Genomic DNA, 25,443 nt, shown 5'->3' with positions numbered 1-25,443 from the left:
TTTTTTTCTCAGTACAATCTTTTGTCTTTATTTGACAATGTTGTAAATCGTATTACATACATAGCCTTCTAAGTTTTTAGTGCATATCAGAATCATTTCATACTTAGGAATTTAGTAAATCATATATTGAGAAGCTGAAGACTGCTTCTGAGGCATGTGAGTGAGGTCCTAACTCTGTCCATGTGCTGAGTGTGGACCTGAGAGATGTGCATCATCACATCATGTTTTCCATACATTTTACGGCGATTGTCAGAAGAGCTGGATCTTTGTGAGCACAGTGAGAGCTCGGGCTTCTCAGAAGCAGGCGGCAGTTGACGTTAATAAAGAAGTTTAATTCTGACAGGCCCTTATTGTTCATTCATAGTCAGCGTAGTCTCTAGTGTGTCCATGTGTGCTGCCCAGCACCATCTGAGGGCTCAGAACGAATCCAGCAGAGGCTCTGAGCCATGGGGAAGCTAGCTCTCCCTTGGATTTTCCAGGTAAGTTATAACAGAGGAATCAGTTGGACATCTGAAAGGAGCTTGTTGTAAGGCCAACTAGACATGTGTGAGCGAGCTGAGGGGAGGAGAGTGGAGGGCTCTAGGTGAGAAAAGTGCATGTGCAGACTGCGTGCATGGCCCCATGACTACGGGGCACCCTGGCGCCGGGGAGGAAGATGTGAAGAATGAAAAGGTTCACTCTGTCACAAGGAGAGAGAGTAGCTGGAAAGGGCTGAGCTTGGTGGCGTGTACCTGCCACCTCAGTGCCGAGGAACCAGACAGATGCCGTGTGCTACCTCATCTCACAGAAAAAAGGACTAGTGGGCTCCATGTAAAGTTTGAGATGCTGGCCCGGCGTGGTGGCGCACACCTTTAATCCCAGCACTCGGGAAGCAGAGGCAGGCAGATCGCTGTAAGTTCGAGGCCAGCCTGGTCTACAAAGTGAGTCTAGGACTGCAAAGCTACACAGAGAAACCCTGTCTCAAAAAACAAAAAGAAAAATGGAGGTGCTGTTCAGACTTTTTTCCCATTAGGCACACATGAAGGGTAGCCATATGGTAGGTACTGGGTTAGATGCAGGGGCATTTCCATCAGTGGACAGAAAACGTATGCTCTCCACAGTGTGCTTTGTAGTCAGAGGAGGGAAACAGTGATGACAAGTATATGATGACCCGGTGTCAGAGCACTGTGTGTTGGCAGAGAGAATAGTTATCAAGTGTGCTACTGTACGTTACGTGAGATGCTCTAGGAAAAGCTAGAGACAGCTACTAGGCAGGCACAGCGGTGACCCTTACGTGTACTTGGGCAGAACTTGAGTTAAGACAGGGCACAATACACAGAGCATGCCTAAAGAACTGCAAAAATGCTAAATAAAGTAAGAATAATGAGAAAAGTGGTTTGAAGTTCATTACTAAGTATGTTAGAATTAAACTGAGCATGAGCTTTATGATAGCCGCAGCTTTGCTATATCATGATTTTATGCTAAAATTTCAGTTGATTTAAAATTTTAAATTCATTTAAATTATAAGTTGGCGAAAATTTAATAATTTAAAATAGTATTCTGAGATTTAAAGTATTTTTTGTTCTTTCAAGTAAGAAAATATGCCCATAAAAGACGTTAAACGCACGGGCTGGGCGTGGTGGCGCACGCCTTTAATCCCAGCAGAGGCAGGCGGATGCAGGCGGATCGCTGTGAGTTTGAGGGCAGCCTGGTCTACAAAGCGAGTCCAGGACAAGGACAGCCAAGCCTAAAACACAGAGACCATGTCTCGAAAAACAAAACAAAACAAAAAAGTCAAATGCAGAAGAGGTGTAGTGTTTTTGGATTGGATTGTGGTTTTTCCTCTAAAGGCTACACATTGAACTCCCCGCACCCCAGAGCCTGCATGGCCTCAGTCAGGGATAAGGCCTTTTCAGGTGTAATCAAGCGTCAGGTGGAGAGTTAGAGGAGCTCTGACCAGTTGTGCCTTTGGGTTATGAAGTGAGGTCTGAGTACAGGAAAAGGAGAGCTCTTTACATGCTGGGAGGGCGATCCTCTTAACCCTTCCACACCTTGTTCTGCATCTGTAGGCTCCAGGTCTGTGACTCGCACGACCTGTCTTTTCACGCTGCCTGGTCTGTAAGACCTGGTTGTAGCCAGCCTAAGTAACTAACGCTGGCATCAACTAGAGCAGAAGTTGCTGCTCCTGCTTCCCCATCCCTAACCAGGGTAACACACTGCTGGGGAAGCTGTCTCTTCATGGAGACGGGAGCCAAAGCCGGCCAGCAGCGGTCAGTGCTGCAGCGGTCAGCTGTGCTCTCCCATCATGCAAGAGCGCTGGAAGGCACCGTGCACTTTTTTGTTTTAGAAATAAAAGACAGTTTGATTTCTAAACTTTAACTAGAATTGTAAGACTGACTCCCTCTCTCCCATTTTGATAAAACACTGCGATTAACTTCAATTCCTTGAGGTACTTTAGAAAAAATAAGTGCTGCCACTTGGTGGCACTACATGGCTTAAAAATGCATTAGGTTGTTGTCACGTTACTATACACTGAACGGTTACATTCAGGGAAAAAACTATTAAGATGAGAAACTTGATGCTGTGTTTGACTCTTGTCTATAAATAAGATAATTGCTGGTGTTCTAAAATAGGCTTCATGAAAGTGCCATAGACTCTAACATGTAAGCCCCGGCTGGGTCACGGGAGCAGAGTTTGCAGTCTTTTGTGAGAAGCCTGCATTAGTTCAGATGCTATCTGTCATTTATCTGTAATGCCCTTCATGGTCTTACTGTATGAGAAAACACTCTCAAGTTTTCTTTATTAGTTTTCAAGGTGAGCATTTTGTATTTTCTTATGAAGCTAAGAAACAGTTATTTTGAGGTGATCAAGGTAAACATTTTTGGAAAACTGAGAGTTAAATGTTCTTATTTATAATTGTCTTCCTACGGCATATTGAGGGCTCCAGCAGTTACGTCTAAAGCCTTTTACTCATTTTTATTCCTTTGTTGTGTACTTAGTGTGAGAAGTGAATTAACGTTTTCAGACATACTTGTACCCGCAAAAAAGATTTGGGCAGCTAGAGCAGCGATTTGCGGTGAATGGTTTTCTAGCTTGCTTCGTCAGCACACAGTGTATGTGACGCATACAGCTCCTTGGGTTACCACACAGTAATCACCTGACAAACACAGGTCATGGGACAGAGGCCAGCAGCCTGGTGGACCCCATGCTTTCCTTCTCGGTCACCAGACCTTTCTTGCAGAGTAGTATCGCCTGACTTCAAGGAATACACCTACCTCTTTAGGCTCACGACTTTCATGACAGTAGAGTTATACAGTATTTTATCTCAACAGTGTTTGTGAGCTCTGTCAATTTTGTCAGGTGTAGCCATGTTCACATGTAGTTCTTAATGGTTTGTTTTTTCCTACAGAGCTTTTGGGTTGAGTGACACTGCTGTAAACATGCTGTGTGCGTGTACTGTTCCTGTGGGATCGTTGGTGTGTGTAAGCTGGAACACTGACACAAGGGTTGTTTCTCGATGTGCCATCTCACCAGCTGTTTTAGTGCCTCCATTTCCTTACCAGTGCTGAGCACTCCAACCTCTTTAATTCTGGTCCTCCTGGAGAGCGTCTCCCAATTGGGGCACTGCCTGAGTGTGTGTATGTGCGCGCGCGTGCGCACATGCGCGTGTGCATGCACCAGGTGCCCAGGGAGGCCAGAAGAGGTAGTTGGATCCCCTGGAGCTGGAATTAGTTCGTAGACAGTTGGGAGCAGCGCGTGCGGTGCTGTGTGCTCCTGACAGTCGCGCCTCTCCAGCCCCTCTTGGCTTGTGCTCTGGGTACTGTCTTCCCCTCTCTCCTCTTTAGGACCTTCCAGCCCTTTCATGAGCTTACTCACTTCTAGATAGAGGCTGCTAGTTAGCTCCCGAGGCACAGGTGCAGCCGGCATCCCTGTGAGCCTCGGTCTTAGTGTAGCCCAGTAGGGCAGTGCTTCTTGTGTGTGTGTTGGCTTGTTTTCCTGTTCTCAGGATGTTAATGTGCTGTTCTCTTGGAGACGTTTTTCATTTTCACAGCTGAATGGATATATACGTTGGCATCTGTGCATTGGGTTAGGGATGCTACTACTAGTAGCGTCCAGTCTGCCAAATGCTAAGCACCTACAATACACAGAACAGTCACCTGGCCAGCACCATTACCAGCGCGGCTGAGAAACTATCCTAGCAGCTTTATTATTCAGCTACAATTGGTTCTTACATACAGGTGTCACTTTTTCATATGAACATACATTTTATATGTAGTAAAAAGACTGTTGTCACTGATACATGTCACTTTGTCACAAATACGGTGATTATACATACACACATATGTTTGGCTCTCTGTTGACCTTGGTTGGCTTATTCTGGTGCAAGTGCCACAGTGCCCTAGTTCGTGTGACCCCGAGTCTGTCCACAGGAAGCACGGGCTCTCTTCCGTAAGTGTTTGCTTACACCATTGGCTTTATAAAATTAAATGTATTCTTTACTGTGAAATATAATTGATATCTTCATGATATGGTATTATGTTTTTCTGTTTTTATGAATGTCATTTATGCTTAAGTCAGTGAGTCTCAAATGATTTGTTTTGACTTGTCTTTATGGTTATGTCAGTATTTCTCCACCTTGGGATAGTTGACATTTCAGGCCAGGTATCCTGAGGGATTGTGCCTCACAGAATGCTTGGTGACGAAGCTGCCCTGCCCTGCTCACCCAGTGTGATAGTCCAGGATGTCCCCAGGCCCTGGAGAGTAATAGTTATTATATTTGAATGTGAGCAGAAGACACATAAACATGCAAACATAGCATTTCAAAACATGTTAGCGTAAATAGTACAGTTTTATAAAGTACACTTTCTAGATCGAAATTCAGTGAAAATAGCATGATTTCACATTTTGAAAAATATTTTAAATGTCTTTCTTGAAGACCTCTGTATTCTGCTTTTTTTTTTTTTTTTAAAGTATGTTGGGATATCACAAGTCATATAGCCTCTTGAAAATTCCATTATCCACTTATGAGAGAATAAGAGTGAAAAAAGGCAAGGGAAGTGTTAGTGTGAAAATTGCTTTAATTTTGAGGAGTCCTGCCAGAGCCTCAGGGATCCCCAGTGGTCCTCAGAGCACACTTTTGAGACTTACCCTTGAGGATTACAATTGCATTCTTGTCTGTAAGATTTTAATTTAATTAAGTTTTTTAAAGCTTTTTAGAGAATGCAAGAGATGTAAAATAGTGTACTACCATTTATGCCCTTTCGCCCTTCCCTTGGCTTGTTCGCATCACAGCCGTGTTTTAACCCGAATGCTGTAGTCATCACAGGAGCATTATTACCTGTGTGGAGTTTTTTTGCTTGTTTGTTTTGTTTTTGTTTTTTGGACTAACCTATTGTCTTAGTGAGTTGTTGTGCTGATGTCACAGAGTTCTCCAGACTGGTTCATTTATCATGAAAGGAGATCTGCTGGCAGCAGAGATGAGGAGGTTGCCTGCTTGGGCAGCAGGAGGAGGAGGCCCCAGCCTGCCCCGCCATCCTGTCCCGCCATCCCTCCCTGGTGCCCAGCCGGCTTGCCTGCCGCCTCCCAGCGCTGCTGCGTGAGGGGTGGAGTTTCTGACACAGGAACTGAGGGGAGCACCTTGCCCCCTAGTCCTACTGTTACTGACATTTACTTTAACTAGGATATTAGTCCTTTGTCCTGGCTGCTGTTGTCCTGGCGTGCTCTCGAGCCAGAGAGGCAAAATACAATTGAAAGTTTTTCACTAGTTCCAGTGAGGAAAAACCATGCACTATGGGGTACCTTGTTAATTTACCATTACAAAGAACCCATTATGTGACTTGGGGTCTGGCTGGGTGGTTTTTCAAGAGATCTAGGAAGTAAGAAGTTTCTTCTGCATTGGATATTGACAATATACACATTTTATGATTGCTCTTTTCTTTGAAAATTAAAATGAGCTGGGCAGTGGTGGCGCACACCTTTAATCCCAGCACTCAGGAGACAGAGTTGGGCGGATGGCTCTGAGTTGGAGGCCAGCCTGGTCTACAAAAGGGAGTCTAGGACAGCGGTTACGCAGAGAAACCCTGTCTCAAAAAAGCAAAAACAAAAACATAAAAACTGCCTCTACTTTAAAAAAATTAAAATGAAATTCATACAACATATAATTAACCATTTTTAGTGTATGATTCTTTGATGTGCAGTGTATTCACATTTTGGGGCAGTCACCAGCTGGACAGTATCTAAACCATTTGGTCACCCCTGTTACATGGCCGTTTCCTGTTCTTCCCTTCCACTGTCACCTGGAATGTTGATGTCTGCCTGTGGACAAGTGTACGTGTTCTATGTGTTATGTGAAAAAAGCTCAGAGCTAATGACCTTTTGTGATTCGCTGCTTTTACTTGGCACTTTGATCCCAGCTGTGGTTTGCATTTGTGGTCGGGGAGCATCCCGTTGTGTGGTTATGGAACATTGTTCACTTGTCACTTGCTGGCCAGTTGGGTTTTTCCATCTTCTGGCTTTTATAAATACCAGCTGTAGCTCTGTCTGGGCCAGGCCTGTGTGCCGCTCTAAGGGTCTCATGAGTGTGTTTTTGAGGCTTTGGTTTTTATTTCCTTGGTGACCATACAGGGGAACATGTCTGCACTGGCTTGTTGCTACTTCCAGGTCTTCTCCACATAGACAGCTTGATCAAGCCAGCTGTCTTCCTTGTTGACCTGCTTATATATCTTGAATATTTAATATTTCTCTAGTGCATTAAACAATGTCCCTTAATGCACAGGCCTCTCATTCATTCGCTTTGAAGATGAGTTTCTCTGCATGGCCTTGACCTCGGGATCCTCCTGTCCCTGCCTCCCGAGTGCTGGGATCAAAGGTGGGAGCCGCGGTGCTCTGCACAGGTCCTTTATGTTGATAAAATACATGTTATTTGTTTCTCCCCCACGCCTCTGTCATTTTGATGCCAAAGAAAAGGATCCATATTTCATGCCATCTTCTAGGAGTATTAAAAATTGGACTCTTCTGTTCACATTGGCTTTTGTTTGTTATTTTGTTGTTGTTTTGTTTTGTTTTTAGAGACAAGGTCTCACCAAATAACCTTGTTTGCTTGAAAGTCACTCTGTAGACTAGGCTGGCCTCAGACTCAGGCCCTCCTCCCTCTGCCTCTGCCGGGTATTCAGACTGTTGAACATTTTGTTTTATTACCTGACCTGGTTCAAACGATAGTTCTTTTCATGTGTAATGTTCTTAATACTCTGCTGAAAACCAGGTTGCCATAGCTGATTGATTGATTGATTGGTTCTGGACTCTGAAAAATAGTCCATCAGTCTGTACACCTACTTTTGCCACTGACACTCAGTACTATCTGTGGCTTTATCGGAACTTGAAATTAGGAAGGACTTTGCTTGTCTTTTTTATTCCTAGTTTTGCTATTCAGGGCTCTTTGAAATATTATATGAATTGAAGATCAGTTAGAATGGAAACATTTCCACAAAACCTTTAGGGTTTTTAAATTAAAAAATATTAATAGTTATTTGAGACTCTCATACATGTGCGTAGTGCATTTGATCATATTGGTCTCCCCCTACTGAGTTTGATCTGTGTGGCCCATATATTGAAGAGTGTAAGGAAATCCATTTACCATGACCCACCTGCCTGAGGCCACCTGCTTAAAGAAAGTTGTCTGTCCTTGTCACAGAAGCCCCCTTGAACGCTTCCTGCTGTGGCTTGTGCAGGTCTGTGTGGGCAGCCACAGCTGCTGAGAGCGAGCTCATGAGCACAGCGCCCCTGTCCAGAAGATGGTGCTGTGCCAGGGTCCTCCCGGCCCAAGCGCTGCGGCTGATGCAGGTGTTCTGTTTGTGGCCGAGTGCTCACAGACGCTTGCTCTTACACTGTGACCACTGTGACCAGTTGTGAGTTTGGTGTCAACGGTCATCCAGTGCACAGAGAAGCTTCTCTGGTTGGGTCTGAGTGCAGCACAGAGATAGAGACACACTGACATCTTGCCTTGGGCTGTTTTTAATGAGATAAAGACTATATATCATTTTCTCTCCTACATTATTTGCTTTTGTTTCATCCTGCACCTCAGCGCACCTCACCATTTTCGTGGTTATCTACATGTGTTTGTCACTTGGCCTTAGGATTCTTAAACGTTTCCATGGTAGGAGAGAGCTCTGTGGTATCAATGTATTAGTCACTTAGTGCCACAGTTTTATTGCCCAAGGGTCATTCTGTCAGTGTGTTACAAGTTATTATTAAAAGATCATTTCAAACAGTTTGGAATTTGCAGAGTGTATAAGGTTCAGTAGTTAAATTCTCCTAGTTTCAAATAGCGTAATAGTGTTGCAGGTTACTGATGCAGTTACATTAACATGTATTGTGCGTGTTAGAAAGGACCTTAGGGCTGGAGAGATGGCTCAGAGGTTAGACACTGCTCTTCCAAAGGTCCTGAGTTCAATGCACAGCAACCACATGGTGGCTCACAACCATCTATAATGAGATCTGGTGCTCTCTTCTCGCCTGCCGACATATATTTTATTTGCCAAATGAAGTTGTCTTCGTGGGTTACTGAAGAATAACTGGCCCTTTTCTAGTTCTTTCTGAGCTCCGGCCGGCTGTTTCGACTTAGCTGTTCTGAGTCTAACTCCTTTCCAAGCTGAGTGATTCTATTCGGTTTCTCTAGGCTTCTCACTGGAGTGCTGTGCTTGGAAAACTGCCCTGACCTCCAGGAGCTGAGCTCAGCTCCCCTGTGCTCTTACGTTTCCTCTGTTTCCTGTGCCGTTGTTGTTAAATCTTTCTCTGATCAGTCATTTTGGCTGTCCCTCAACTGGCCTTCCGTGTTTGAGATTAAAGGTGTGTACTAAGGGCAGGTCTGTATTCCTACCAGAGGGATTAAAGGGGTGTGGCTTTGTATTCCAGGCGGGTCACACAGACCTGGATGGTCTTTGGATGTGATCAGAGAGGCCATGTTGTTGGGTTAAGTGCTTCTAGCAAAGCAGTTACCTGCTGAGGCATTTTAATTGGCTTCTGTGTAAGACAGCCATCTTCAGTATCAAGGGGTCCTGTTCCTGGCTTTCCTTATTACACTTAAGGTAAAATTCCATCCTTATAATCTGAACATACAGACTGTGTCCTGCTTTCTATGACAACCTTTCAATAGTTCAATAGGTTATTAACCCTATGCATTGTGAAGCTACACTTTGTTTTATTATATGGCATGGTGGTTAGTATTAGCCTCTGTTTTTGTATAGGTATTGTTTATCATTTTTTAGAGTATTTCCGTTCAGTGTGACACCCATAGTAAGATGCTACCTGGTTTATTCGGTTATGTAATATAATGTTTCTGGTAGAATCTGGGTGAGAATTAGGTTTCTGTGTTACATTGTGTATAGTACTTATAGGCTTAAATGCTATAGTGATTTAAATGTAGTTAATTGGGATTTATTTTGCAATTAAGACAACAGTTGGAATGGTTTCTCCTTCTGACTCAGTCTTAGATATTGAAGTTGTCATGTGTTCTGAAATAATGCAAGTGAGCAGAGTTTGTGAGAACTGACTGGGACTCAGCTAGTGGGCAGCGTTGTCATTTATTTAGAGCTGTGAAACGCAGTTACTAATGAACTAACTTAGAGTGAGGGCAAATTATCGTACTTTGTATGTGAGAGGAGGTTATATGACAAAGGTTGGCATTATGTAGTAAGTTCCCACAGATGTTAGCCTACTTGCAATAAATACAATTAATAATGTACATAAGAGAATGAAGTTAGCTAATTTTTATCAGAAAAGAATTATTCATGAACAGAAAGTGGACAGCATAGATTTGATGACAGGAAGGTTGTATCTGATCTGAATTACTGAGTGACCTAGGAAGCTTGCTCAGAGGGATTACAGAATAATTATGTTAATATGCAATTATCACCTCGTTTCTTCTGTAGTAACCTCAAGATGTAGTGTGGTGAGGGTGTTATAGCAAGTGCTGATAGTTTGCAAAAATACTGATGTTTGAGATTTCTAAGACAATGAGAGTAGCTTGAGGCGTGTAAGTGATGATGTGTCGTCTTGAAGGCGGCGCTGACCTCTGCTGTTGAGTGCTCACAGTGTGTGGCTGGAGGCAGCCATAGCTGAGCTGCACAGCTCACTATGCTTCTAGCAGCTAGCGTGCATCTTATGTAGATTTAAACCCATCTGCAGCTTTTAAAAAATGCATGCATTTTTAAAAAGAACATGTTTAAATTCAGCTAAGAGGAAGATTCTGTGATTCTGTTATTACAGACAGGTTTTAGTAGTGCTATCTAAACATGACTTTAAAGAATCTTAAGGGGTACTTTGAATCAAATTCAAGTTCTCTTAAATATTGAGAGCTTTTAAATGTTAATCCATTATAGTATGTTTTAAATTTGTTAGCTCCCTTTATTTTTATTTTTTAAATATATTTTAATCATTTATTTTTATGCACATTGGTTTTTGCTTTCATGTTTCTCTGTGTAAAGGTGTCGGATCCCCCGGAACTGGAGTTACGGACAGTTGTGAGCCGCCATGTGGGTGCTGGGGATTGAGCCTGGCTCCTCTCACGCACTGGAGTGCCCCTCTGACCCCGTAGCTTCCTTACACTGAGTGAGCAATGCTTGGCCTCAAGTACTTCTTCTTTGTTACAGTAATAAGTGGTATCAGTGACTGAGCTGTATGCATTTGTTCATATAAAGGTAGTTGAAGACTTTGAAAAAGTGTAAAATTAGTTTACAGGTCAAATGCTTCCTTACCTGTAGGAACCCAGTCCTCATGAATCCAAGGACGTAGACATCAGAATTACAGATCCTTCATTCAGTGCGACAGAAGGTCTCGATGCATTGATTTTCATCATGTCCTGAAAGTTGTATAAAATATTTGATGCAATTTATAGTCAGGATATATTGGGAAAATTAAACCCAGAAAAATGTTATCTGTTTGTACACACCTCAACTTGCCGACTCCATTTCTTACAGCATGTTTTCCAGTTGAAAAAATAAATTGTCATTTTTCAGTGACCCAAGAAAGCCTTGTCACTTAACTAAAGAATAATTTCTGCTGAATGGAGATGATCATGACTGTGTAGATAGTTAGAAGCCATATTTCATTATGTAGACATGAAGAAAACTGACTGGTAAAGACTGCATTTTGTTTTAGCAGTGTAACTTAGTTTTCTTTTCTTTCTTCCTTTTTTTTTTTACTAGATATGTTTTGTGGGTCAAATATGTTTTACATATGTATTTTTAATATGTTTTTGAGTGAAATGGCTTGGTGTCCTGAGACTGAAGTTAGGAGATCTTATTAAGCCATTCTGGTAACAAGGATGCAGGAACGACATGGTGTTCTCCTCGTTCGTCGCCTGCTGTTCAGGGGACCAGTGAAGTTGCTTTAAATGGAAGGCGTCTGTTCCGTCCCTGAACCTCTAACACCAGAACAGATGGGGAGAGCACGGAACATGGAAGGCTGTACCTCTGAGGTGGCAGCAGCGAAGCCTCATTAACACTGAATTTACCACTTCGTTAGCAACGCTGCTTCCTGTTGAGAAAAGCTAATACAGGCTTCCAGTTGACTGAGCATATATTTGACTACCTCTGGGATTATGACAAACAGAAAGTGCCTTTCTTTACAGATTTATGAGGTGGTTAATACTGAGGCATTTTTACTTTTCTCCTAAACTTGGTGAGAAAGGCCAGGGTCGGTGTTGGCCAGGGCAGCGCCAGCCCCGCTCTGCTTTGACACTTGTATACAAGCGCCCATCTTTATCCTCAGTGTTTGTGATGTGGGCTCCTGCTGGGTGCTGCATTAGCACCATTTTGGGGTGATATTGTTGAATATGATCTTATTGGAAGTCTATTTTTATTACTGTGGAAGGTTGCCAGTTTCAAAGCAGAACTCTAAAATGTGTGAGGGAAGGAATAATGATTGTTGGTATAAATAATGCCAAAGAAATCTATTTATCATAACTTGTTTGTAATCTTTGATACATTTATAAGCATTTTGTTGAAAGAAAATGTACTTTGTAAGTTATGAAATGAGAGTTACTACAAATCTTTTATTCTCGTGCTAGAGTTAATGTTTTACAAAGCATGAAATTTGCACTCCAAGTGAAATATCTTAGTTTCTGAGTTGAATTTTAGAGCCTTGCTGTCCTAAAATAGTAGTGTTCGCTATACAGATGTAAAACACTGCAGAGACAATATGAAGAGTTTATTTTTATCTGCAGAGCAGAAACCAAGTCTGTCCTGTTTACTACTGTGCCCTAGTACTACAGCTGTGCATGGCACACAGCAAGTGCTCAGTAGGTGTGCGGAGCATGAGTGTGCTGTGCTTATGCCTGTGGAGGCTACGCAGGACTCTAGGCTTGTTGTAGTTGCTGACTTGAGTCCAGAACCATGACAGGACTTGTGTTTGAATGGACTGTCCAGACTTCATAGATTTTTCTTGTGGTTTTGCTTTTGCAGTTCACTCTTTACTTATTCAACACTTAGTCATTTATTCAACAAACACTGCCTAGCACCTTTGCCACGTGGTTCTGCAAGAGTTAAGGACAGTCAGTTGTGGTGTGTGTCCACTTCTTCAAGAGCCGTGTGGAAGAGAGCCCGCGGGGGGGGGGGGGGCGATGGTAGCTGCATATGACAGTCCGCTGCAGCTATGAGGCTCCTCCTTTTAAGATGCTGCTGTCTTCTTACGACAGCTCAGTGTACAATCAAAGGCACCTTGCCATGTTAATCTGCACTGTGTGTGAAATACACTATCTGTGCCATCTCACTGTAAGAGCTTTAGGCCTCTAGACTACTGTTAGGTTATAAATGGCATAATTGCTTTTAGGAAATGCCTAGAATTTAGGGTCTCAGAGCATGAGATTTCAGCATAAAACTTGATTAATTGTAGCACTAGTAACTTATAATTAAGAATAACTTGAATAAAGGGTGACTAGAACATCATGAATAAAAGCAGCCTTATAGTTGGCAGAATTTTGACAGAACGCTATCTTGAGCAAAGCAATTTTAAACATTTTAGAAGTAAAAAAAAAAAAAATCAGTGTTTGATACATAAGTAAGTAAGTCAGTGATGTTGATTGCAAATAATATATCTGACCCAAGTTGTTTACTATGTAGGTTTTTTGTTAATCTTCCTCAAGGCATGAGCTTTCAGGTGATAAAATAGTTTTTCTTTACAGTATTTAATAATTCCAGTTCTTCTACTGTATAGAGCAACTGTCCTTAGTAAATCTACTTAAGCCAGATAATTTTTTTATTATAAATTCATGCATGATATTTTAAACTTTTCAGTGTATAATGCATTCATTTATATTGCCTGTGAGTTATACCTCATTTCCCTAGGTGGTTTGTGTGTGTGAAATACTGAGTTTTTAGAAAGCACAAACAGCAATCTTTTCTTTGAAAATATTTTTAAAGTGTTTAGTAATTTTTAGAAAATTGCTAGTATCTCAATATAAAGAGTAGACGATTAAGCCAATGAAAATATAGACTTCCAGCTTTCCATACATTCCAGTAGCGTTTCTTTTATGCAAATTTAAATTTTTGTTTTCCGTTTTCTAGACTAAGTGTGTTAGATGATCTTGCCAACAATATGGAGGATTTGAAGATAAGCCCTGACGTCACTGGTGCTAGAGAAGAACTCCCAGACGGCAGCAGTGGAGTTCACAAACCAAAGGGTTGTCAGACGTCATTTCAAAGAAACAGTTCATTGACGCTATCTGAGGAACTGTCAGAGGACACATCAGAAAAAGCCTCAACTGGAGGCCAGTCTGCTCTGTTTATCCCTGCCAGTGCTCCTGCTGTTTCTAGTGAAGACTTTACCTTGCCTACAGGAGCTGTTGTTAATGCACCAGCCTCACGCTCCTGCTTGACAAAGACTTGCAGTGTGAACGAGAGTAGTGTTTCCTTAGCCACCGGACAGCCCGCGGCTCAGCCAGCAACACAACCTTGTTCAACTTTGAAGGCAGCAGCTGGTCTTGAGCTAGAGTCTACACCACAAAAAGCAAGTCAACACCAAGTCCTGTTTTTGTTATCAGATGTAGCACATACTAAGAACCCAACCCATTCCATTAAAAAACTACCTACCTCTGCTTTAGTTGGTTGTGACGTTCAGAACTCAGTAGGGAACAGTGTGAAGGCGGAGAGCACTTTACTAAGCCAAGTGGAGGTGGGTGAGGGCAAGGAGGACGTGCTGGTGACAGACGATTGTGCCAGTGCGGCAACAGGGGCTTCCTCAGGTACAGATGAACTTAGGTCAGAAAATGACACTAACTGGGATCCCCAGAAAGAATTCATTCAGTTCCTTATGACTAATGATGAAACAGTGGAGAAACCTCCAGTTCATTCTAAGGTAGTAGGTCTGGAAAAGAAGAGAAAGCGGAAAATGGACGTAAGCAAAATAACTCGTTATACAGAGGGCTGTTTTAGTGAGTGTAACCGTGTCCCCAATAAATCAAAAATGGTAGAAGTTGACTTTCTAGGGCAAACTGAGGAGGTGCGAGCAATAGAGTCACAGAAATACACATTATCAAAAGTAAAGCCTGAGTCAGCCGATGAAGACTTGGAGTCTGTGAACACGTTTCAGCGTCTAGTTTATAACTCGGATAAATGTGGAGAAGATCGCTCCCCTGTTCACACTCGCACTGTTGTTCCAAACCCCTTAAAGAAGAAATGTGAAGAGAGTGACCCCGAGTCGCCCGCTGCCTTCAGTCCTGAAGAGCCGGCGTTCTACCCCTGTACAAAGTGCAACGTGAATTTCAGGGAGAAAAAGCATCTCCACAGGCACATGATGTACCACCTGGACGGCAGTAGTCACTTCCGCCACCTTGACGTCCCGAGGCCGTACGCTTGCAGAGAGTGTGGACGGACGTTTCGAGATCGCAACTCGCTGCTAAAGCACATGATCATTCACCAGGAGAGGAGGCAGAAGCTGATGGAGGAAATCCGTGAGCTGAAAGAGCTGCAGGATGAAGGGAGAAGTGCGCGGCTGCAGTGCCCTCAGTGTGTGTTCGGTACCAACTGTCCTAAGACGTTTGTGCAACACGCCAAAACCCACGAGAAAGACAAAAGGTACTACTGCTGTGAAGAGTGTAACTTCATGGCAGTAACAGAGAATGAACTGGAATGCCACCGAGGCATCGCCCACGGAGCCACAGTGAAGTGCTCTGCCATCAGTTCAGACGCATCTCAGAGAAAAACTCAAAAAAAGGCTTTGACAAAAGACTCTGTTATAGGATCATCCAAAAAACCAGCCGCATACCTCTGTAAGCTGTGTCCCTTCACTGCTTCAGCCAGAAGTGTTTTAAAGAAGCACACGGAGTATTTGCATTCCCCACCGTGTGCTGACTCGTTTGCTAATCCTCTTGGACTTGACAAGAGGGAAAGCGACACCCTGGAGGAGCCTGTGGATAGCGACAGCACTAAACCATTAGTTAAGCCACAGCCAGCCACATTTCCAAAGAACTCTGCTTTAAAACAAGACATCAAGCGAACATTTGGATCAGGCTCACAATCAAGTAATTTTTCAAAATTTCATAAGCGACCACATAGGATACAAAAAGCTCGGAAAAGTGTTGCCCAGTCCGGTGTAAATGCGTGCAGTCCAGATGGCTTGGCTCATAAGAATGCCATGGTCAAAAGCAGCACTGACCAAAAACCAAAGTATTTCCATCAGGCAGCAAAAGAAAAATCTAATGCCAAGGCAAATAGCAGTTACTTATATAGACACAAGCATGAAAACTACAGGATGATCAGAAAATCAGGTGACTCATACCCACTTCCTTTCAAAAAAGAGGCGAATTCATTAAATTCCTCGCATCTATTTTCATCATTAAGTAATTCTCATAATAATTTTATTTCAGACCCTCATAACCCAGACACCAAAAGGCCAGACACCGTGAAAGACCACAAGCGTGTAGCTGTAAAGAGAGTGGTTAAGGCCTCAAAGAAGGAAAGCTCTGGTGGGGAAGACTTGGACGGCTATCCCGACTTCCTGCATAAAATGACTGTTGTTGTTTTGCAGAAGCTTAATTCTGCTGATAAGAAAGACAGTTATGAAACGGAAGATGACAGTTCCTGGGATAACGTTGAACTCAGTGATTACACTACACAGGCCATGGAAGACGAAACCTACAGTGATCTTAGTCAGGAACGTGTCAGCTTACTGCCCCTGTTTAAAAGCAAGATGGAAAGTCAAGCTCCTGGAGACAGTGCTACCCTTCACTATGATCAAAACGACGGCTTTTATTTCGAGTACTATGAAGATGGCGGCACCCACAGCTTTCTGCGTGAGCTGCATGGCCCTCAGCACTTGGAAAACACGGACGCACCGTTGTCAGAGCACAGCTCTGTTTTCCACTGGACTGATCTGTCTCTGGAGAAGAAGTCGTGCCCTTATTGCCCAGCAGCCTTTGAAACAGGTGTCGGGCTGTCCAACCACGTCCGCGGACATCTTCACAGAGCAGGGCTAAGCTATGAAGCGCGGCACGTTGTGTCACCAGAACAAATAGCCACAAGCGACAAAATGCAGCATTTCAAAAGAGCTGGCACAGGCACGCCTGTGAAGCGGGTTAGAAAAGGTAAGTCCACGTGGGGCCAGGTGGGGCCTGCCATGTGCAGGTCAGAGGAGTTGGAAGTGGTGTTTGAATTTGGTCCTTCTTAGAATCACAGAATTTTCTGTTTCTGAGTTTAATCATTTGTGGTGCTTTGTGAAGAGTCTGACACTACTCTTAAAAATCTTTTTTTAGCTATAGAGAAGTCTGAGACTACTTCCGAACACACTTGTCAGCTCTGTGGTGGTTGGTTTGACACAAAGATTGGGTTATCAAATCATGTGAGAGGCCATCTGAAAAGACTTGGGAAAACCAAGTGGGACGCTCACAAGTCCCCCATCTGTGTGCTCAGTGAGATGATGCAAAACCAGGACAAGTGCGAGAGAATCCTAAAGGCCCTGAGCAGTCGCCGCACGGTTCCCCGACCGTTTGTAGCTCAGAAACTCTCAGCAGGTGACGACTTCCTGTCTCAGAATGTTTTACCTCTTGATGAATACCATAATGGTCTAAAGACAGAGGCTCTCTCAGTGTCAGCATCAGAGGAAGAAGGGCTGAGCTTCTTAAGTGAATGTGATGAGACAAAACTTGAACTGCCCAGTGGGAAAAAGAGCCAGTCTCTTACACTCATAGAACTTCTTAAAAATAAAAGGATGGGAGAAGAAAGGAGCCCTGCTATTTCTCCTCAGAAGATCCATAACCAGACAGCAAGAAAGAGGTTTGTTCAGAAATGTGTTCTTCCATTAAATGAAGACAGTCCATTGATGTATCAGCCACAAAAAATGGACTTGGCTATGCACTCAGGTAAGAGGTTGCCTATGAGTCTGTGAACGCAGCTGGGCGGTGCCTCTGAGCACTTCCCGTGTGCTGCTGCCCCGCAGAGCATATGGAGGTCTGCTCCAGCTGCTCTGTGGATGCCCAGCGGTACTGGGTCTCTGCCTCCTTTCTTGGTCTGAATGTAAGTTGAGAACAAAAGCAAAACGTGCACGCGCACACACACACACACACACACACTCCCCTACACCAAGCCCACTGAAGCAGTATTGCAGGGCCATGAGGGGCTAGTTTGTTGAAAGGGAAGACCTCTAGCGTGTTTCTGCCAGTGCTGCAGAGTCCCTGAGGCCTTGTTGTAGGGTTAGAGGACTGCAGTGCGTGCCCGTGTTCGCTTGGCCTTCTGGGTTGTGTTCTCCTGAACAGAGCAGGTGCTTCCCTCAGTACTGAAGGGACATTGTGAGTGTGCTGGCAGATGAGGTGGTGGGCAAGGAACAAAACCTTGTGTTGGTGTTCTTAGCTCTGGCTTAGCCTCGGGCACTGGAAGGGGGTTTTGGGTGGATGGGTTGGTTGGTTGGTTGAGTTTAAAGTTAAGAGTTTTGAAGGTTTATGTGTGTGAACAAATGTTGACTGTGTTTAGCTAATAGAAATTGGCCATTGGATTAGTAAAGAATCAGGTTACTGTAATTCTGATTTGCTTCTTGGCAAGCACTGAATATCTCAAATAATTTATATTGCAAATTTCGATTTAGAGGAATGCTAATAGTCTGATTGAGGGTTCTGGATAGTGGGGTACTTTCTTCCATGGAGAGGGCCTTTCGGAGCTGGTTAATATTCTGTTCTTTGAAGGATGAAATTCAGAGGGCATGTTGGCTGTGTTGGCCGTGATGTAGTATTGCTTGTGGCCATCATAATACTGTTGGCGACACCTATTGACATGCTTTGGGAGACTGAGGTTGTCTGAAAAATTGTAAGATTTTCCTACTTGTCAGCATGTTTCCTTTCCTGTGACAGCGTGTTGATCATTTACTTCAACCAAAGCTTTTTAGCAAAGAACCTGAAATGATTAACTTCCATTATTGATTGTCATTTAGAGTAATGAACATGAAGTGCCCTGAGTAAAGCTCTGTGTCCCCAGCTGCTGATGGCGTCACTCCCCAGCTGCTGATGGCGTCACTCCCCAGCTGCTGATGGCGTCACTCCCCCGCCTTCATCGCAAGGCCTGAGTTAGAGTGTGTAGCCTTTTAGGGTTTTGCGGGTAAAACACTTCGATTACCACTTTGTCAAGCAGGCTTTTTAATTCTCTTTATTGGTAATGTTGTAAGCTTTGGCCCTTCCCAACAGAACTGTGCTGTTCAGCTCACAGGATGGGATGTTTTAGGAGGTCTAATGGCCCGAGGAACATGAGATCTGCAGGAAAGTGGTGATAGGCGTTCCCTGGGGAGCGTGGAGGCCCAGGCCAGGCCCTTCCGCCATGTCAAGGCCTCCTTCTGTTAACCTGAGCTGATGCCGCAGGCATCTTTAAAGCCATCTTTCCCACACATGTTAGGCTAAGAGACTTTCCCTGTGAAGTGAGGGCTGGGTCATAGTTTTCTTTTGAACGCTAGGTATGCCTGTGAAGCTTAGGACATGTGTGCACTGCAATACGGCGTTGACAAGTGCTGTTAGCCTGTCCAACCACTTCCGCGCTTGTGCACGAAAGAAGAGTGCTGGACTTTGGACTGGTGCAGGTATGTTTGAGCTGATGTCGTGGCAAGTCTGTCTGACAACGTCCTCACCAGACTGGTACCTGTAGATTACATGATAAGCAGCAGTTGAACCCATGATAGTTTTCAGCAACTTGTAAACTGTCAGATTCCATCTGTGTTTTCATCTGGCCCATACTGCTTTGATTTGAGGGAAAGCAGCCCAGTGAACCTTTGAGTTTGTATTCCATTCTTTTAAAAATTACACTGTATTCGATCTTTGAAGGCTTTTTTTTTTTTTTAAATGAGCAGATACTAGTAAAGATGCCTCTTTGTTAACAAACATGAAACAGATTATAGTACTGCTACTTTGGGAAAAGGTGCTTTATTAGGAAAGGAAATTTAAAATATGTAGAATAATTCATTGGTCTTTGATTTGAATCTTGAAGGGGCGGGGCACGCCGGAATAATGCCCCTTTTTGACAACTTAGTGCCCCCAACCTACATGTAGGATTAATAAACCTTGCTGTCCACTTAAATGTTAACACACACATTTCTGTGTTGTCTTTGGTTGGCTAGTCCAGCTTTAGATAGTCTCTTCATATGCCTTTTGTGAGCATTTATCAGCTTACTCATAAAATACACTTCTTACACCTTGCACAAAGCTTTGCTCTTTGATTTGTACTCTTTTAAACTGCTTGCTTTAGCAAATTCCATTTCTCTCAAATCTTAAGATATATTCATGTCTAAAGAGTACCTCACAAACCTTTCTTCCCATTAAGATCTTCTTTCTAATATTTTATTTCTCTTGCCCTCTTGAGGTCATCGCCTCCTGCTTCTCGAGTAGCTTTTTGCCTTTTCTTCTTCTTCATGTCCGAAAACTTAACGTCTACTGTGTCCTTGTGCTGAAGACGAATTTGTGTTCACACTGGCGTCTGTCTGCTGCTTCTTCACTCTGTCTCCTGGCTTGGCATACAAATGGCAGGGACCCCTGTTTGTACAGAGGGAAGGAACACTGGTTTACTGATGCGCAGCTCTGACTGTGGGGCTCAGTTTTCATGCACCTGTGCTTTGATTGGTCGCGCAGCTGTGTAGACTCTGAAGATGGAGGCAGTGAAAGCAGCAGCCATGGAGCCGGCAGATCATGGTGGAGACTGTGCTGTGCTGCCCACATGCACGGGGTAGAGCGCGGGCTCCTCCCGTTACGCACGGACGTTATACTCAGAACTTTGCTCATTTGCCTGCTCTTGACTGCAAAGCTGGAGATGAAGCTTGTAACCTGAGGGACCGCTCTCTCTCTCTATGAGAGATCTTCTTGGGCTTGAGTCTAATTAGAAACAGCAGGAGTAGCCCAAGCGTCGACTGGGCCTACTTTAGACTTTGGGGGAGGGGCTTGTAAAAGTGTTTCCCTAAGTACTTAACTTAGCAAATTATTCTGATGTTTAATGGGTGAAGTGTTTCTCCACTTGACTGTCGGTCCATTTAAACATACTTTAATCTCATTTGAAAAACTTTTCAAAACACAATAATAGTTTAAGGCGCTGATAACTGATACTACCTTTCATTAAAGCTACAAAAACAAGCCCAAACCAGAACACTTCATTATTAGACAGAAAAGGAATATAAAGTGAACTGGATGAAGTCCAGGCTGTCAAGGAAAACAGGAATATTGCAAGTTAAAACTAACCAACATATCAGAAATGCTAGGGAATCAAGTATGTGTCAGCGCTAGGCATAAAGATAGGAAAACCGCAAACACAAGGGAAGGCCAGGGTGACATCTCCACAACCAACACCTGCTTTCCTCCCTTAGACAGCGGGACAGTGTGTCCCCATTTAAAGTGAGCTTTCTTGCTTTCTCATGCCAACTAAGAAGTTTTTTATTCAGCTTTTGTTGTTGTTTTGTTTTGTTTCCCAGATAGAAAATCCTGTCAGTAACTATAAGGTCCACACGCCTGTCCCTCCCCAGGGTCTGTATCACAGGGGCCTGCAGGGGTCGTCTGGCCATGTGAGTAACAAGCTTAACCTTGAGATAGATAGGTAGATGGGTGGATGGACAGATGGACGGACAGATGGATGTATACATGCATGCACACGTACATGGATGTGTACATAGGGACGGGCATCCTAGTTCGTACAAGTACATCACAAAGTTGGAGCAATGAGAAGAGGAAACGGGAGGAAGGAAGCTTCTGTGAGACGCTAGCATGTTCGTTCCCAGTTCAGCTTTCGTTCATGTAGATTTTTACTTGTGTGTTTATCCTTGAAGAAAAAATCCTCAGTAGGGGCCAGTAAAGTGGCTTGATGGTTAAAAGTGCTTTCTGCATATGCAAGGACCAGAGCTGGGATTCTGTGTCCATGTTGAATAAGTTGGTTGTGGGGACAGCCATCTGCAGCCCAGTGGGGACAGCCATCTGCATGCAGCCCAGTGGCAGGAAGTAGAGAAATACTGGCCATCTTGCCTACTCGAAGCTGCAAGCTTCAGGTTCAGTGAGAGAGAAAAAAAATCTAAAATAAACAAGTAATAAGATAAAAAGGCAATCCGGAATAGCATGCCAACATCAGCCTCTGCCCTCCACACATGCACACGCACACATGTGCATACAACACAAACATGGAAGCGTAAACATTCTCAAGACTGACATACCTGGTGGTACCGGTGGTAGGATGAGCTTCTAAGCCTTTGTAGAAGCCATCAGCTCCTGGTGTCTTCTGTGCAATCCAATGGTATTTCAGAGATAGAAATATTCCTTCTAGCTTACGTCTTTTCTGCTAGCCTTAGACTGAAAAGTTTCCTCTACTTCCTAAAATACCAATTTGGTGACGATTCAAGTAGTTGTAATGTGGTGGCTCTTTGTTCTAACATCTTGAGTCTCAACCCGGCCCGGCAGTGGCTCGGGAGGCAGGCGGATCGCTGTGAGTTCGAGGCCAGCCTGGTCTACAAAGTGAGTGCAGGACAGCCAAGGCTACACAGAGAAACCCTGTCTCGAAAAACAAAAGAAAGAAACAAACAAAAATCTTGAGTCCCACATGGAAACTCCCATTCATACCCCCATACTGTTCCTATGCACTCGTTCATCTCATTTACTCTAGACTTCGTTTTATTCTTTCTCATTAAAAAGTAATGCGTATTATGACTCATTAAATTGGTTTACTCACCATTCAAGACCTTCTACCCACTTTTTGTTTATACTGCCCTAAGTTCCTTTCTGCTTAGGGACTAGAGCCATCCATAGTAGTGTCTTAGAAACCCACACTTATGTGGCAGCAGCCGAATTATTTTTACATACCTTTTTTTTTTTAACCAACTATTTTTTGGGCTAGATACTAACATAAAGTGGAAACTAGTTACTTATTTAAAATTAATGGAAAATAATTTTTATCCTGAAAGTACGTTGGTAAAGGATATTTGTCTCTCTGCAGAGCACATTTTTCCACAGCGCTGTAGAAGTAATACACACTCGTTATGTGATGCGCCCAGCCCACTGTAGTGAAAGAAAGGAGAAGGCGGCTGTAAAGGTTGGCCCTCTAGTGAGACCGCTCGCACATTACGCCTGTTTTTCCAGCCATCCACTTTAAAAGTGTAATTGTAGGCTGGATCTTAATAGTGGGTATTCTTTCTTCTGTTTTCAGCTTTAACTCCTGCGTGTGCTAACGAACTCAGCTAGGTGCTGAGTGGGCTCGTACAGCTCAGAGAAGTCACCCCTGCGCTGTAGATGAACTGTGGGGTGCTCCAGGCTGTGGTCACAGTGCCTTCTGTCCCTGTAGTGCTGAAGGCTTGTGACTCAGGCCTATAGCGTACAAGCAGAAAATGCCGATCCCAAAGCTGCTTAAAGCAGCTCTACCTCAAAGTCGGGTCCCTTGCTCACTCCCCGTGGCTGGGCCGGCTTTGGAGTGAGGAAGCTGTCTCTGCTGTCAGACAGGCCAGGGGGGCATCAGCAGCGGTGACCCCCCAAAGCCGGAGCTGTTGGAGATGAGTGCACGGCGTAGTGCCACATGGCTAAGGTCACAGCAGGTCAGTGGCTCTTGTGGCCTGGGCCACCTTTTGAGCCGGCCTAGGAATGAAGGGGACTTGTTTGTTCTTGCTTCCCACGCACAAAGGAGGAGCACGCGGTGTGGTCCAGCTTGGGTTTTTTTTGGGTTCTTGTTTGTTTGTTTTAGACCTTATTTATTTATTTATTTATTATTTATGCAGTGTTCTGCCCCCATGTGTGCCTGCATGCAGGAAGAGGGCACCAGATCTCAGTATAGGTGGTTGTGAGTCACCATGTGGTTGCTGGGAATTGAACTCAGGACCTTGGAAGAACAGATAGTGCTCTTAACCTCTGAGCCATCTCTCCACACCCCCAACTTGTTTTTAAAAGCTGTTCACGAGACAGTGCCCATGTTTTCTTAGCTGTAACTTGTCTCAGTACTACTCAACATATGGAATAAGAACATACATGTACATTTATGTCACAGCGATGTCATTCAAACATGGCCAGATAATGTTGAGTATGTTTTTCTAAGATTAGTTCTTTAATGCCAAACTTGATTTTCCTCCCTTAACTGTTTTGATGTCATTTTTGCCTTGTGAAGCAGATGGGTAAATGTAACTTTATACCCTTTAGAATAACCTGCAAAGGGGACCAGTAATTGTTTTATTATGCCAGGAAAAGGTGTAGGCATTTTGCCCACGACACTCACAGACGATTGGCAGACCCCTCCCTCATTCAGCAGGCATGCCTCCAGCTCCTGTTGTGGCCCAGGCACTGTGCTGAGTACTGCAGAGGCAGAGCAGCTTTCACGTACGGTAGAAACACATGTGAACACGTTAAGGCAGACGCCTCGGAAGAGCTGTGTGAAACACTGTGGAGCACAGAGAGGAGGGAGAGCGCCCCGTGAGCTCAGAGCAGTGAGGCGCTCTCAGATAGCGCCTGTGTGCAGCCGCTGCTCTTGTCAGGGGCTCGCTAAGTGCTGGAGTTTGAACCCAGTGCTTGGCTGGTTGGTTGGTTTAATGCTAGAAACGTACCAAGCATAAGTTGGTATATTTGAGCCTCAAAGATACTTGGTTTGAATGGAAAGTTGGTGTCTGGAGAGGAAAGGAACAATACTTGAAAAAGGAGGGATTAATGTGGGAAAATTAAATGCTTATAAAAAAAAACAACTAGGAAGCACGAGGTAAGGAATCAAGTTAGACAGGTGAGATAAGTTAAATAGAAGATGTAGGAAGTTAGTTAAAAGTTGGAACTGTATTTATAATGAAGCAAGATTCCTTGGTGTGGGTGGGTGAGGTGTGGGTGTGGGTGAGGTGTGGGTGAGGTGTGGGTGAGGTGTGGGTGTGGGTGAGGTGTGGGTGAGGTGTGGGTGTGGGTGAGGTGTGGGTGAGGTGTGGGTGAGGTGTGGGTGAGGTGTGGGTGTGGGTGAGGTGTGGTGTGAGGAGGTGTGGTATGGGTGAGGTGGAGTGAGGTGTGGGTATAGGTGAGGTGTGGTGTGGCTGAGGTGAGGTGTGGTGTGGCTGAGGTGAGGTGTGGGTGTGGTGAGGTGTGTTTTCTTCGATAGGGTCTCTGCCATGTGGTTCTCTCCTGGAGCACACTCTGTAGATCAGGCAGCCTGTAACTCCAAGGCTGGCCTGCTTCTGCTCCTGGGTGCTAGGATTAAAGGCGTGCACCTCCGTGCTGGCCTCAAAACCCATTTCAGTCCTTAAAAGGACTTAAGTGCTGCTTTGGAAATTATTTTTTTAAACAAAAGATTTGATTAGGAGGAGAAGTTTTAAGAGTCATAAGGCATTAAGAATAATTTTAAGACATAAGTCATTTAGAGTAATGACGATAGGACTGTGAAGTGGGAAACGAGGGATAGGCAGCTAGTATGGTGGAAATAAACAGCATAGCAGAAGGTTAGGGTTAGAGGAAGGAGAGGCAGAGTCAGGTGGCAGGAGGGCGGTGCGTCTGTAATAACCACCGGAAGGCACTGCCGTCTCTGTCTGTAATAACCACCGGAAGGCACTGCCATCTCTGACTGTGATAACCACCGGAAGGCACTGCCATCTCAGAATGTGATAACCACCGGAAGGCACTGCCGTCTCTGTCTATACTAACCACCGGAAGGCACTGCCGTCTCTGTCTGTAAATAACCACCGGAAGGCACTGCCGTCTCTGTCTGTAATAACCACCGGAAGGCACTGCCGTCTCTGTCTATAATAACCACTGGAAGACACTGCCATCTCTGTTCACTGCTGTTCTCAAGCAGGGAAACACTTGAGGCCTATGGTGCCTGGCTTTGCTTGTCATTGGTTACAAAGCTTAATTCTATTTGATTGTCACCCCACCCCCACCCCCGTCTGTCTCCAGTCTGGTCAGTTTGTCTAGTGACCCTACTAGTTTTATTACTTGTTAATTTTCTAGGATTTACTTTTTATATGTTGTAAATTTGGGAGGGGAGTGGTTGGTTGGTTGGTTTTTTTTCAAGACAGAATTTTTCT

General features: G+C 44.1%; 1 protein-coding gene across 9 annotated transcripts in view; it reads left to right on the top strand.

The window, feature by feature from the left end:
• Znf644 (zinc finger protein 644) overlaps positions 1-25,443 on the top strand; it is a 138,386-nt gene that overhangs the window by 43,385 nt on the left and 69,558 nt on the right. For 4 of the 9 annotated variants that reach the window (XR_007833345.1, XM_051170795.1, XM_051170796.1 and 1 more), the window contains exons 3-5: positions 13,539-16,555; positions 16,724-17,329; positions 18,904-19,026. The exons of 2 other annotated variants lie outside the window; for them this stretch is intronic. Coding sequence is in view for 6 of the 7 variants with exons in the window: in XM_051170795.1 (XP_051026752.1) it covers positions 13,539-16,555; positions 16,724-17,329; positions 18,904-19,026 (3,746 nt within the window). In the remaining variant the exon portion in view is untranslated. Of the gene's footprint in view, positions 1-13,538; positions 16,556-16,723; positions 17,330-18,903; positions 19,027-25,443 lie in introns of those variants that run through there. 3 more of the 9 variants (XM_051170798.1, XM_051170799.1, XM_051170800.1) reach the window with 2 other exon arrangements.

This window comes from Acomys russatus, chromosome 28, assembly GCF_903995435.1.
Source record: "Acomys russatus chromosome 28, mAcoRus1.1, whole genome shotgun sequence".
NCBI lineage: Eukaryota > Metazoa > Chordata > Mammalia > Rodentia > Muridae > Acomys > Acomys russatus.
This window is presented reverse-complemented; position numbering and strand designations above follow the sequence as displayed.